The following is a 15,705-nucleotide window of genomic DNA, read 5'->3' on the forward strand; positions in this document are numbered from 1 at the left end:
GGGCTTTAGGGGCCCACGGCACACAGGGAAGGTCTTTAAGGCTCCTCCTCTTCCCCTTTGGAGCGGAAGCGCCTCACTCTGACCTCAAGCCGCTCTCCCTCCGCTAAATAAAAGATTTATTTTTAATCAGTTTCGGTTGCAAGTCTCCGGGCTGGTGTGTTTTCTTCTTCCTTGACGGGAAATGGCAGGAGCTTCGCGGGCTCGACCAGCAGCAGCAGCCAGGCTGAGGCGCAGCGTCCGCTTCCCCTCCCCCCTCTCGCTGCGGCGGAGGGAGAGAAGCACCTCCACCTCTTCCCGCCCTTTCTCTGCGGCGCGAGCCGCTGTCCGTCCCGGCGGCCGTTGAAGAGCCGTTGGAAGCGGCTCGTGGGCGCGCGCCTTGCAGCCCCTAGGGCAAGGGAGGGCGGCGCGCGCGCCCCCCCCCTCCGCCGAGCTGCTGCCCTTTAGGGCCCCTCCCAGAGTCTCTCTGGCTGCAGAATGTTTGCAGCAGGTCACACGCCTGGGGGCACGTTGCAGGGGTGTGTACAGTTGTAGCTCGGGGCTCCCCGTTTAAAGGCGCCAGCCAAACCGCTCCTCCCAGCTAGTGTGTGTCGGTCTGTCAGTGAGGCCTCTAGAGAAGGTCACCTGGGATTGTAGTTTAATTTTGCCTGTAGTTTCATTATGTTACATTTCACTCAGATGCTCAGACCTTGGTATCCTCAGTTGCAACTTTACATCCCCCCCCCCAATTAAATGAGGTGAATTTCCCCAATATTTGCAGGCCAGGATTTAATTCAATTTAACTTTGGTTTTAGAGATGTAGATGGCGCTGATTCCCACATGAAAGCTATTGTTTCTTTGTGATACATGTTCACATACTGCCCTTATCACGGTAATATCTGAGCACCATCCAGAACTTAGATGTGGTTCTTTCATCCTCACCCCAAGGGGAGAATTGCATGCACAGTGGAGTGATTTGTTTTGGTAGGGTTTGGGGTTTTTTTTAAGTGTCCATGCTGTTTGTGTGAAGAGAAGTTAGGCTAAAGAAATGCACCTGGCACTTGGGAGTGGATGGTGGCAAAGTTTATGTTGGTCCTTAGTTCCTGTGGAAGTTTGTTCCACAGTGTGGGGGGTCTAGCCCCTAAAAAAGCAGAGACCTGCCTTTTACCCATATGGTAAAAAGTTCCTTTGTACCTGAGGAGCAGCATTGTCTTCCAGAATTTTCCCCCTGAAGCTTTAGGTGGTCTTTTAGCTATGCTGGGCCCAGGCCACTGAGCTGAGCACTTTTAAAATAAGGATTGAAACCTTGAACTTCACTTGATAGTGTATGGTAAGATAGTATCCTAGAATCATAGAATAGCAGGGTTGGAAGGGACCTCAGGAGGTCATCTAGTCCAACCCCCTGCTCAAAGCAGGACCGATCCCCAATGAAATCATCCCAGCCAGGGCTTTGTCAAGCCAGACCTTAAAAACTTCTAAGGAAGGAGAGTCCACCACCTCCCTAGGTAACGCATTCCAGTGTTTCACCATCCTCCTAGTGAAAAAGTTTTCCCTGATATCCAACCTAAATCTCCCCCACTGCAACTTGAGACCATTACTCCTCGTTCTGTCATCTGCTACCACTGAGAACAGTCTAGATCCATCCTCTTTGGAACCCCCTTTCAGGTAGTTGAAAGCTGCTATCAAATTCCCCCTCATTCTTCTCTTCCGTAGACTAAACATCCCCAGTTCCCTCAGCCTCTCCTCATAACTCATGTATTCCAGTCCCCTAATCATTTTTGTTGCCCTCCGCTGGACTCTTTCCAATTTTTCCACATCCTTCTTGTAGTGTGGGGCCCAAAACTGGACACAGTACTGCAGATGAGGCCTCACCAGTGTCGAATAGAGGGGAACGATCACGTCCCTCGATCGGCTGGCAGTGCCCCTACTTATACATCCCAAAATGCCATTGGCCTTCTTGGCAACAAGGGCACACTGTTGACTCATATCCAGCTTCTCGTCCACTGTAACCCCTAGGTCCTTTTCTGCAGAACTGCTGCCGAGCCATTCAGTCCCTAGTCTGTAGCGGTACATTGGATTCTTCCGTCCTAAGTGCAGGACTCTGCACTTGTCCTTGTTGAACTTCATCAGATTTCTTTTGGCCCAATCCTCCAATTTGTCTAGGTTCCTCTGTATCCTATCCCTACCCTCCAGCATATCTACCTCTCTTCCCAGTTTAGTGTCATCTGCAACTTGCTGAGGGTGCAATCCACACCATCCTCCAGATCATTTATGAAGATATTGAACAAAACCGGCCCCAGGACCGACCTTTGGGGCACTCCATTTGATACCGGCTGCCAACTAGACATGGAGCCATTGATCACTACCCGTTGAGCCCGACAATCTAGCCAGCTTTCTATCCACCTTATAGTCCATTCATCCAGCCCATACTTCTTTAACTTGCTGGCAAGAATACTGTGGGAGACAGTGTCAAAAGCTTTGCTAAAGTCAAGGAACAACACGTCCACCACTTTCCCTTCATCCACAGAACCAGTTATCTCATCATAGAAGGCAATTAGATTAGTCAGGCATGACTTGCCTTTGGTGAATCCATGCTGACTGTTCCTGTTCACTTTCCTCTCCTCTAAGTGCTTCAGAATTGATTCCTTGAAGACCTGCTCCATGATTTTTCCAGGGACTGAGGTGAGACTGACTGGCCTGTAGTTCCCAGGATCCTCCTTCTTCCCTTTTTTAAAGATGGGCACTACATTAGCCTTTTTCCAGTCGTCCGGTACTTCCCCCGATCGCCATGAGTTTTCAAAGATAATGGCAATGGCTCTGCAATCGCATCCGCCAACTCCTTTAGCACTCTCGGATGCAACGCATCTGGCCCCATGGACTTATGCACGTCCAGCTTTTCTAAATAGTCCTGAACCACTTCTTTCTCCACGGAGGGCTGGTCACCTCCTCCCCATGCTGTGCTGCCCAGTGCAGTAGTCTGGGAGCTGACCTTGTTCGTGAAGACAGAGGCAAAAAAAGCATTGAGTACATTAGCTTTTTCCACATCCTCTGTCACTAGGTTGCCTCCCTCATTCAGTAAGGGGCCCACACTTTCCTTGACTTTCTTCTTGTTGCTAACATACCTGAAGAAACCCTTCTTGTTACTCTTAACATCTCTTGCTAGTTGCAACTCCAGGTGTGATTTGGCCTTCCTGATTTCACTCCTGCATGCCCGAGCAATATTTTTATATTAATCCCTGGTCATTTGTCCAATCTTCCACTTCTTGTAAGCTTCTTTTTTGTATTTAAGATCAGCAAGGATTTCACTGTTAAGCCAAGCTGGTCGCCTGCCATATTTACTATTCTTTCTACACATCGGGATGGTTTGTCCCTGTAACTTCAATAAGGATTCTTTAAAATACAGCCAGCTCTCCTGGACTCCTTTCCCCCTCATGTTATTCTCCCGGGGGATCTTGCCCATCATTTCTCTGAGGGAGTCAAAGTCTGCTTTTCTGAAGTCCAGGGTCCGTATTCTGCTGCTTTCCTTTCTTCCTTGTGTCAGGATCCTGAACTCAATCATCTCATGGTCACTGCCTCCCAGGTTCCCATCCACGTTAGCTTCCCCTACTAATTCTTCCCGGTTTGTGAGCCGCAGGTCAAGAAGAGCTCTGCCCCTAGTTGGTTCCTTCAGCACTTGCACCAGAAAATTGTCCCCTACATTTTCCAAAAACTTCCTGGATTGTCTGTGCACCGCTGTATTGCTCTCCCAGCAGATATCAGGGTGATTGAAGTCTCCCATGAGAACCAGGGCATGCGATCTAGTAACTTCTGCGAGTTGCCGGAAGAAAGCCTCGTCCACCTCATCCCCCTGGTCTGTTGGTCTATAGTAGACTCCCACCACGACATCACCCTTGTTGCTCACACTTCTAAACTTAATCCGGAGACTCTCAGGTTTTTCTGCAGTTTCATACTTGAGCTCTGAGCAGTCATACTGATCTGTTACATACAGTGCAACTCATATAGTATAGACAGTGAGGGACAGTTTACAAGTCTAAATAACCCCCATACAAACCTTTAAAGAAACCCCAAATGCCACATAGACACTGCTTTTTTACCCACACTGTGGACCAAGCATAACTTTCTTTAATACCTTTCTCTTGTCAACAAATGTCTTAATATTGTGCCCCACCTACCTTAGTTCTTTATATCTAATTACATTTAAAAACTGTGTAGTTACCTTTAACGTTCCATTTTCTTTTATTTTCTTAATAGCTGCAAATGATGATTCTTGGAGTAAGTATATATATGTGTCTACAGCATGTTATATGATTTTATTTGTAACTTCCTTGCTAATTGTTTTATATAGTTTGTGCTTTTATTGTAAAAGTTTAACTTTGCTTTTTAATTTGGCTCAGGAAGCAACAGTTGAAAGATATTGCAGCTAGATGTTTCTGTTACTCTTCTAATTTCTCTAAATCCAGTTTCAACGTATTAAACAAAAATATAGTTAATAAAACAACAGTTCACTTAGGTGAAAACCTATAAAAGGAATCCACTTAAAATAGTACTAGTCTGAGGCAATATTCCTCTCCTGTTTATTTTAGTGGGTGCAGGATCAGGTTCTATCTGTTTAACAGGTTTCTATCATGTTAGAAAGGAGAGACCCTGTTTGGTTTTTGTTATGTAAAGACTCAAAGTATGATTTTCACTTTCTCTATTACTGTTTTTTACTGCAAAATCTCTTGAAGAACTTGTCAAAGGGAAGTTTAAAATCTATACAGTTGTATAATATAAAATTATCTGCAATAGTATAATTACCTCTTTTAGCTGATTATCCTGTTTTTTAATGTAACTAGGCATTACAGTAACAACAGGAATGGCGTGAAATTAGAATGTGGAGGCGGGGGGGGCAGGGGAAGAAATGTGAAAAAATGTGAAAACTACTGTGCTTTAACAAATTTTTCCATTATGTGGCTCTTTCTTGACATCAGACTTTTCGCCTGCTCTACTATGGCTGCAAAATAAGTTGCTTTCAGCTTAATATAGTCATTTATGCAATGTATGAAATAAAAGTGAGAACCTGCTAGCACAATGTATTCGAGCCAATCATAATCACGTTATTGGCATGCTTCTATTTCCTCCAAGATGTACCAATTAAAAAAGTCTGCTATGTACAGCTTTGTGCCATTGTCTTTGTGGGAGCAATCTATTAAGTTTTCCTGACCTCAGGTTAGAGGTTTTTCTACAAAGTGGAGACTGGATCAAAGAATAGATGCTAATTTAAAGGCGTGCTGTGCTACCAGATCAGAATTTCTATGCTTGAAAGATTAGCACCACATGCACAAAGCACTTAGATTAATTAATTTTTCAACACAGCAGAGCTTCTGGAGACTCACAAAAGTATATGTATATATTTTATTGATTTTTATAGCAGTATCAACAAAATTATGATTAAATGTTAAAATTAAATAAAAATGAATAATAAACATGTGTTTTTGTCCTCCCCCCCTCCTTAAAATGCTGTATCTTCTTAATGTACTGCAGGTACAGAAGGATGCAGCTAACCCAAATGTAAGGCTCTACGAATATATAAATCTAGTCAAATAACAGTAAAACGATAGTGACATGTTACTTACACTAAGAATACAATACAAATGGATTATATTAGTGCTAACTAGTGTAGTTAAGGTTGTAGTGATGGGGGAAAAATACATGGTCATCTTGTCCATCTACCCGCCAATGCAGGATTGTGTCCTTCAGTATATTTTTTAGATCTTTGGCCAGTAAATTTTTAAATGTCTCAAGTAACATAGCTTCAACCATTTACTTTGAAATATTCAGTGATCCCCATCAATTTGCTTATGCAGCCAGTTTTATAAATCAAGAATTTTCTATGAAATAAAGTAATCTTATTTTATTTTTACATTTATTTTTAAAAAGTCTAGACGGTAAAAAGTTCTGTTCAACCAATTTAAATTTTTAATGTTTGAAATTAGAAATATAAACCTGTTGACTGCTGCTCAAGTTTTACATTACACTAAAGGTACCCTATAAGGGTTAGTAAATGCTCCTTGATCATAACTGACACTACTATGAAGGAATCAAGTCTCCCTTTTGTAATTAGTATATTTCGTATTTTTGTTCATATTTAGGACATGATAGAATCTTATCAATTTAAATTGAGATATACATCAAAGGGACCACAGATGGATGTATTCAAGTGAATAGCTACAGAATTAATTCTATGAAAGACAAACAAAACATTAAAAAAGGAAAATAAGATCTTAAGATGTGATTCACTGAACAATTAATCTGTGCTTTATTCAGCAGCATTTATGCACACAAATTGAATGTATTTTTTAAAGTGATTTGTAAGAAAGGTTTGAGCAAAAATGTTAGAATACCACCAATATGCCATACTGCTTACCTACAGCATACACTGTAAATTTACTTAGTTCTCCCTTCTAAAGTTATTGCAAGTGACAAATATTTTGATTTCACCAGTTCAAGAAAGACTGAAACACCTGACTTACTTCTTGCAAATAGTGATCTTCAGTATGATAAAATATGTATCTGTATCTAGAATGTTTTACTTTAACCTGTATATAAAGAATTTTAAATGTCAGATAAATCCTTACAACTCCTTACTTATTTTTCCCTTAGCAATAAGAAAACTAATGTAACAAATGATACAACAGAAGACATAAAGAGGACCTGTCTTCTTCTAATTCATAACCTCTATTTTCTGATGGAAAATATTGTTTCTCTTCCTTATGATGTCTCTCTCACTATGAAGCTATTTTATTATGCAGATGGCAAGTATTGGGATTTATTTGTAAAACTTTATTTAAACAAACAAAAAAATCTGAATAGAATGGAACACATACATTTTACACAAAGAGGAAAAAAAGACAAAAAATAAAGTAAAATTAATATGATATGTACCAGTTATCATTTTGCCTATATCTTACATCGCTTTCTCCCACCTTTTGTCTCTTGTGTATTTATATTGTCAATATAAAAACAACAAGGAGTACTTGTAGCACCTTAGAAACTAACACATTTATTTGGGCATAAGCTTTCGTGGGCGAAAACCCACTTCATCAGATGCATGGAGTGGGAAAAAAACAGTAGGCAGGTATATACACACAGTACATGAAAAGATGGGAGTTGCCTTAGCATGTGGGGGGTCAGTGCTAATGAGACAATTCAATTAAAGTACAAATACAATACTTCCATGTAGGGACCAGCTCTTTCTGTGTTTGCACAGTGCCAGCAGAAGGATATGCCAATTCCAACTGGGGCCTCTAGGCACTACTGTATTACAAATAAATAAGTATGATATGAAAAGCAGAATTGTCTCTAATAAAATTAGTTTTAAATTTTCCTTTAGGTATCAGAGAGTGAGTCTTCAGGCATGGGAATGACCTTCAATTTTTATCATCATAGATCTTCATACTCCACATTTTGTTCTTAGTCACTTAACATGTACTTAAAGTAAACATCTGATCAGTCTCCATAATGCCAGAATAAAATGACAACTAAATTGTAAATATTTGAAAATCATAGGTCTTTTTTAAATATGTACCTGTTTCCTGTTTAAAGGAATTAAGCACTGTTCACACAAATAGAATTCCCCACATGTTTAGAAATGAGTTACTATTACTACTATTAATAATCATGATGAATGATTATTAGTGTAGTGCATTTATGAGCAAGAGGATTCTCTCAGGTGTGTGTTTGTTTTTAATAGTGACCCCTCCAGAATACCAGCCTCCTGGCTTTAGAGAGGGAGAGTCAGAGTTTATCTTATTCGAAGGCATACCTGTGCTTGTGAAGGTGGGAGAAATAGAAACATCTTTCCATATGTTAAAGCTGAAGATTATTAAAAAGGAGGAGAGGATAGATTCAATGGATATACATGGTATCCTGAAAGAATGTAGAGAAGATGCAGAGAGAGAAAAGGAACAGGTACAAATATCTAGCAAAAATGCATGTTCCTTTTTATTATCACTATATTTCATATGTGCATCCACAAAAATTATTAGGCAAAGAATCTTTTTCAAGGTGTGGCTGAGTAAATTTTTTTCCAAGATCCCATTTTCTTAAAAATCTTCTAAAATAAAAAGAATTGCTCATGAAAAGCTGTTTCCTCTAGCCCACTAACAGTACAATTATTATAAACTTAATTATCAATTGATCTGTCATGGGATAATAACCACAGAAAATATTACTACTGTTTTTCCTATGTATTATTGTTAATAAAAAAGAGACTATGCTTGCCAGTGTAGCATAGTGTTTTAATGCATATATTCTGGAAAGCAGCTAACAGAAGGCATGATCATCAATATGAAACAGTTTGATTTTCTTCCCTGGATGCTGTGGTAGATATAGGGTTGCCAGGCATCCGGTTTTTGACTGGAACACCAGTCGAAAAGGGACCCTTGTGCCACGGCTCCAGTCAGTACCGCTGACCGGGCTGTTAAAAGTCCAGTCGGTGGCGCAGCAGGGCTAAGGCAGGCTCCCTGCCTGCCCTGACTCCGCGCAGCTCCCAGAAGCAGCTGGCATGTCTGGTCCCTGGGTGCAGGGACAATCAGGGAAGCTCTGTGTGCTGACCCTACCCGCAACACTGGGTCTGCAGCTCCAGTGGCCGGGAGCTGTGGCCAATGGGAACTGGGGGGCAGCGCCTGTGGGTGTGGGTAGTGCGCACTGCACAGAACTGCCTGGCCCCTGCGCCTAAAAGCTGGATCTGCCGGCTGCTTTCAGGAGCAGCGTGGAGACAGGGCGGGCAGGCAGGGAGCCTGCCTTAGCCCCGCTGCCCCACCAACTGGGAGCCGCCCGAGGTAAGTGCCGTCCGGCTGGACCCCACACCCGGAACCCCCTCCCTCACCCTAGCTCCCTCCCAGATCGCACACCCCTATCCATACCCCAACCCCATGCCCCAGGTAGGAACCCAAACTCCCTCCCAGTGCCCAACCCCTCCTACCCCCCCGCATACCAACCCCCTACCCCAGCCCTGAGCCTCCTCCTGCACCCCAGTCCCACCCAAGAGCCCACACCCCAGCTGGAGCCCTCATCCCCTACCCCAGCCCAGTGAAAGTGAGTGAGGATGGGAGAGAGTGAGCAACAGAGGGAGGGGGGCTGGAGTGGGTGGAGGCGGGGCCTCAGAGAAGGGGTGGGGCCTTGGGGCAGGGTAAGGGTGTTTGGTTTTGTGCAGTTAGAAAGTTGACAACCCTAGGTAGATAAACAGTACACAACAGCCAGTACTGCACATCACAACTATAGGCCAGATTCCTGTTTACATTAAGGCCCCTTTACAGCACTCTGGTAGTGTAAAGATTTACCCCTACTTTGAGGCCTGTTCACACTGCCAGAGTAGCATGAAGAGGCCTTAATTCAAAAGAGAATATGGCCTTGAGTCTCCTAGAGGATTTGTATCCATTATATAAGTAGACTAGCCTGATAAGCACAATGATGAGGGTAATATAAATAATTAGATACTGCATACAGAGTTATTTACCTTAAAAGTTTAAACTACTTCATTGTTTTACCTTTAATGCCATTTTTCACCTGTACTTTTAAATCAACATTTCTGGCTCATTACTTGTTACAAATACATTACAATCCAACTTCTAAATCTGCACAAAAACCTTTGATTATATAATTTGTGCCTTTTTTTCTTTATGATGTGTAAAGAAAGCCAGAATTTTTTTACGCATTTAAAAAAGGTTTGTTGTGTTTCTAACCTCAGAAATGTCAAGCCTTATCTTTTTTGTTTTTGTTGGAGGACTACTCTGAGGTCTCAGCCATGTATTGTGAGCTTTCTCAGCTCTTAACTGAAGGGGCAGGGATGTTTAATTTAAATACACAGATTTTTTCTCTCAAACATTTATAAGGTATTTGAGTTAAATAGGTATTAGCAAGTACAAATAAAAAAACAGTTTTAAATTGCTTTCCCCTCCCCCACTTCAGCTAAGTGGGTTTCATACTCTCAATATAGTGATGTCACCTCCTGTTGGACTTCTTAGGCTCATACCATGTATAATATGTTTCAAATGACAAGGTATGGTGATATCTGTTTTAATCCTGGTTCATGTCAAATATTGCATTTTAATAGAAGTCTCTTTGTATTTGTTTCCTTTGAAGAGGCTGGATCCTTTAGGAGAATACATTAATACAGGTAGGCTCCATGTTCTTTGTTTAGATCTAAATACATGTATTTACATTTTGCACAATGCATTTATTTATTATGTTTTTTATCTGTGTTACATTTGAATGTACAGGTCGAGATTTGTAATGGTGTTTATTTTACATTTTAAAAAGGCATTTCTTCTTTCTCTCTTATTTTAAGATTACACTAGTTTTTAGCGGATATACAGATTTAAAGCCTGCACTTGCTGCCTTTGAAGCCAATGAGAGTTTTGCTGTTTATTTCAATGGGAGCAGAATAGAACCATATGTAATTTTTGGCACCATTTACTTTACTTTTAGGGCTGTGACCGATGGTCATGTAAACATCATACACACAAGCTACTGAAAATGTAAATCCATCATTACAACTGAGTCCTTGCTGGACACAGTTTTATCATATTTACAGTTTGAAATATGAGCTTGGGTCTTATTTTAATTTTTCATTGATTCTTATGTTTTCACATCAAATGATACAATTTGAATAAATGTGTAATGATGCCACCAGAAAAAAATATATAGCAAATACTGCCCCTTTCACCAGTGGATGGAGCACCCATGTGAAGGAGAAACAGGAGTGGTGGTAATTGTGTGAAGTAACAGGCCGAACTCATACACAGTTGCACAGAGTGGGTTGTTAGAGATCGCCATGAGATGCTTCAGCACCAATGGAGAAGTTGCGTTAAGACCACTTTTTCCTATCTTTCCCCACTCAAAAATTCATGGCACCTGTATTCTGGATATTTTAATATATGTAGTCCAAAGGGAAGCACAATCTGAATATTAAACCAAGAAATCATAATTATGGTGTAATAAAGAACTGCTGTCTTGTTGATAATGAAGATGTCATTTTTAAATATAGAAAAAAAAGATTATCTTAAAACTGATGCAGAATCAAAAATAAAGACCTTTCAACCACTAGATCACCATAACAAATTATATATCATTCCATTTGCCGGTTTAGAAAATTCCTGGTGAAAGCTTCTTGATTGCAAGAACTTGCTAAATTCAATATTTATTTTTAATATCAGAGCATTTCACATAGGAAAAAAAAGTCTTGTGTCTAGGGCATAGGATTGGGAGTCAGGAGACGTGATTTCTGTTTCTTGTTCTGCCACAAACTTCATATGTGATCTTAATCATTTTACCTCTCTGTGTCTGAGTTTATCCAGATGTAAAATGGGGATAATATACCTACCTACGTCACAGGACTCAAGGTAGCAATATAAAAATAGTTTAAAAGTGCTGATGTACTAGTGATGAGCATAATGTCCATGAATATAAACACATACAAATAATTTTAAAAAAATTATTCTAAATAGCAGGTTTCAGAGTAGCAGCCGTGTTAGTCTGTATTCGCAAAAAGAAAAGGAGGACTAGTGGCACCTTAGAGACAAACCAATTTATTTGAGCAAATAAATGCTCAAATAAATTGGTTAGTCTCTGAGGTGCCACTAGTACTCCTTTTCTTTTTTCTAAATAGCAGAACTTTTAGTGTACAAAGTAGAATAAAATCTCACTGGAGTAAAAGATAAATGTATTTTTATAAATGTCTTTTTTAGAATATGAACCACCAGGATCTGAAGAGGAATTTGTTGATAAATGCCACAAGGTATGTTCATAGTCTATTTAGAGCCAAATCCTGGCCCCATACAAGCCAAAGCACAAACACGCTGTGTAATCAAATGTGCTATAAAGTACCTAGTCATAATAGCATAGTTATCCTGCTGCAAAAGAATGGGTTGTCAACATGGGGCTTGCTCATTATGCTGTAAGGTGTGCTTTGCTGCTACTTCTTAAAGGCCCAGTGTATGCATAGTAAGCAGTGCTGGCTTATACCTGAATAGCGTACTCTCTCACTGGACTGGACTTTCGGCCAAATCTGACTCGTCATTGAAACTTCACTCATTATGGGCATGCAATCATGGGGTGTTGTGTATACAAGCCTACAATTTTCCTGGCAAGATTTCCCATGGCCATGTATATCAGAGGCCACTGCGAGGATTAGTGAGACTTGAGCTGTCATATAGTTTGACTGCTTGACCCCTCTCTTCCCTTGGGTACCAGCATAGAATTGAGCCTTTACTGTTTTCTAGTCATTGTGAAATTAGTTGTATAGTAAAAACTGAGCAGAATAATCCTATTTGTCTGATGTTTGTATTCTGGATTTCTATCATCATTTCTATCATTGATGTTATATCATCAAGGCTATTAACTGAGAGCATCGCATCCTGAAGGGACACAGTGCAAGCTCCTGCAGGATTCTGGCTTGGCTGGATTTGCCGCAGGGAGCCACAGAAAGACACAAAGATCACTGGTGCTAAAGGACCAGTCTCAGGAGTCATGGAGGTCACGGGCCTGCCCTTCTGGAACTGTGTGGGTCCTTGGGTCCACTCCTGGCCCACTAAAGGGGTCACTCCCCAGAGACTGGTTACAGGCTGGGGCATCAACCATACCCCATGACACATGGGTAGAAGGCCTTCCTAGAATCTCCTTAGTGCTCCCTCCTGCTCCAGCCCTGTCCCTAGCCCAGCTGCTGGATTGTCCAGAAGTCAGCCTTTTAGCTGCCTTCCACAGTTCCAGTACTTGGGCAATCCTCCCTCCGCTGGATCCAAGGCTTTTATAGAGCCCTTTATGCCACCCTGGCCCTTTTCCCCAATGTAAAGGGGCTGGAGTGGGAGCAAGGATCTACCCCTAAGACTATGTTAGCTTTTGTAGTAAAGTTGTGTTGTAACTTTCAGTTCCAAATGTTCTGTATGCAGTACTGCCTGTGCCACAAGTTCAAAAATCATGGGTAAGATACCAAAAAAATCATGAGATTGCCCCCAAATAGGGACATTTAGAAAAAGGTTATGGTGCGGTTTTCAGCTGCCTTTTGATTTTTGAACACAGCCTGTCCACCCACAAGGTGCGGGAGACCATTAGTGTTGCCAGTTCTCCCAGATTTATTGAGTTAGGTGATTTTGAACCCCAACTACAGGAGCTCTTGCTGGCTACCTGATGGTAAGAAGCTGGAAGCTCCACACCAAAGTCCAACGTTATAATTAATCTGTCTACTCCCACATCTGCCCATCCCCTACACCAGCCCAGCAATTAATTCTGCCCCCTGCCAACCCATCCATGAATCCTGTCTCTCCAGTTCCCGTATCTGTCTGCCCCTTACCCCCACCTCTGCTCCTCCTGCTGCTGCAGAGGTTCTTCACCTCCCTTCTCCTGGACCTGGGGAAGCAGCTGCAGCAGTGTTCTCTTCCCAGGCCTGGAAGGGGGGCAACTCCAGAGGCTCTTCATCCCCTTCTCAAGCTTGGTGTGGCAGGGATGAAGAGAGGAGGGGGTAGAGCAGAGAACAGACTGATCTACTGTTCACAGCAAGGAAGGAGGCCCAGAGAGCCAGGCCTCCCTGAGTTGCTGGGGTCTGTCTGCTCCCCACTCCCTCCTATAAGAGTGGTGTTGCCAGCTCCCTCTCCACTCCTCAAAAAGTTCCTGGTTGCTTCTTGTAACAGTTCTGATTGGAGGCTCTTCCCCAGAGGCTGAAAAGTGGACAAGGCAGCCAATCAGGGGAAATTTTCCCTCAAACTGGACTGAAATTCCCAAGCTTTTCCACGCATGGCTCCAGCCCCAGTCAAAAATCACAATGCTGAGAATGGAAATAGATTATGCTGGTCTCCACAGACGTTTCTTAAAGTGATTCCTTCATGAAATCTTTAACAACTGAGCATGGAAGTTGTACACAAAATTATCATTAAAAAATTACATGATTTGTGCATGTAACTTCTGTGCCTTTGAAAATTTACTTCTATAAATCATAAATCTTTCAAGTGAATACATGCTTTTTGAATTTAAGCAAGTTAGGATTAGGTGGTAAAATTGAAGACAACTGAAATCAATGTACTTACCAGATCCCCTAAAGAGGGTTTTCTGCTGTTCCCATGTAGCAGTAAACTCCATGCCCTTCTAGAAGCTCTTTGTGTGTGTGATAATATGCAAGCTTCGCTGTTGGGCAAAGCTGGATTCCTGCTGCCCCGCCTGTATTTGGGTCTCCCACTTGGAAAAAACAATCAGTCCTGCCATCTTGTGCTAAAAGCGTATCTATTCTTTTGGGTTGTTATTTTAAATATATATAGAAAATTTCTTCATGCTGTAAAATTTCAGCACACTTTAAAGGACTGGCTCCTGCAAAGCCCTATCATGTAAGAACTCAGTATGACTTCAGCAGGACTATTTGAGAGAGAGTAAAGGCTGCAGTAGTAGGGCTGGCTTTCACTGAAGTTAATGGCAGAATTCCCTGTCATTTAAAAGTAAGCAGATTTGGAACCACAGTCTGTAAAGTCAACTGTCAGTCTCATTATTCTTAATGCTACTCTTTGCATGGGGCTGGACAAATAAAGTACTCATAAGTGCTGGGAAATCTGTTAATAACCAAACACAGAACTCCTCATTCAGTGTTTGCTCAAACTTCCTTTGAAGTCAGTGAACGTTTTCCAGGATTTAGCCCATGTTTAATAGTCACCAAAGTTTCTGGCCACCATAATGAGGAGTCCACTTATACAATATTGTATACAATAAAAATTACGCTTCTGACAAAGGGTGAGAAGCCAGTCAAACTACCATGTGGATCCAGACTCTGGTCCCACGATCCCTTGGTCCAGCACTGTAGAAAGAGAGTGCTCAGCCCCTACAGGCAGCGATTGCCTCAAGTGAACACTTCTGGCTCACACGCACAGTGGCACTGATGGTATACAATCATTTTCATTCAGAGGGAGCGTTGCTGCAACAAGGAGGAGTAAGAAAGTGGAAAATAGGGAATCCTGCAGGAAATCTCCAGCCCCCTGGTCAAAATCCATAAAATAAGTGCCTACTCTTCCACAACTGAAGTTAGTGGCAAAACTCTGGTTGACTTCAGTGGGAGAAAGACTAGGCCCTCAGTTATCTTCTTCCACACTTTTTGGTGTTCATCTTATAACAGGCACCTGTCTAATCAATAGTTGTCACCATTTATTCAATTCTTATATAAAAACCTGCATTTTTTTCCCTTTAAGGTCAATGATGAAGCTACAAGAAAAAGGAAGATATCAAAGAAAAAGAAGAATAAATAAGGAATTTATGCATGTGCAAGTACTTTGAATTCAGTTAAGCCCACAAGAAGTATTTTGGTTGCTTGAAATATACTGAAGAGATTTTTATTTTCAAACTGAAGAAGGAATTTAGTTCAAGCAGCTGTTTTTAAATCTTTTCATTCTCCAATTCTAATATACTCAGACTGTTTTTAAAGGGAAAAAGTAACTTATTTTATGAACATTTATAAATAAAAGGTGTTATGAAAAAATAAATTTATCTACAAAATACAACTGAACAGCTAGGCTTGGTGTTTTTCATTACTGAATTTTAAGTGCTTCCATTAAATTTGACATTTGAAATCAGCTAACTACATTTTCATGGTGGTGTCCAAGAATGATTCATTCCTCACCTTGCCCCAACAGGTCAGACTCTGCCCTACAGGTCTTAAAGTTTCACAGTGGGGTTCCCTTTAATCCCCCATATATATATATATATTGAACTTTTATT

The 15,705-nt window shown here is 41.4% G+C and overlaps 1 protein-coding gene and 1 long non-coding RNA gene across 3 annotated transcripts in view; one reads left to right on the forward strand and one right to left on the reverse strand.

The window, feature by feature from the left end:
- Positions 1-15,478, forward strand: LOC140916355 (uncharacterized). Of its 2 annotated transcripts, XR_012160512.1 has the most exons (5): positions 1-154; positions 4,228-4,248; positions 10,102-10,135; positions 11,706-11,755; positions 15,180-15,478. It is a non-coding gene; the product is annotated as an uncharacterized lncRNA (long non-coding RNA). The 2 variants fall into 2 exon arrangements; XR_012160513.1 differs by lacking the exons at positions 1-154; positions 4,228-4,248 and adding an exon at positions 6,625-6,770.
- MMACHC (metabolism of cobalamin associated C) overlaps positions 11,666-15,705 on the reverse strand; it is a 23,469-nt gene continuing 19,429 nt past the window's right edge. The window contains exon 5 of the mRNA XM_073357883.1: positions 11,666-13,670. Within this exon, the coding sequence (XP_073213984.1) occupies positions 13,504-13,670 (167 nt within the window). The 3' untranslated portion in view covers positions 11,666-13,503. The remainder of the gene's footprint in view (positions 13,671-15,705) is intronic.

This window comes from Lepidochelys kempii, chromosome 8 (assembly GCF_965140265.1).
Source record: "Lepidochelys kempii isolate rLepKem1 chromosome 8, rLepKem1.hap2, whole genome shotgun sequence".
Taxonomy (NCBI): domain Eukaryota; kingdom Metazoa; phylum Chordata; order Testudines; family Cheloniidae; genus Lepidochelys; species Lepidochelys kempii.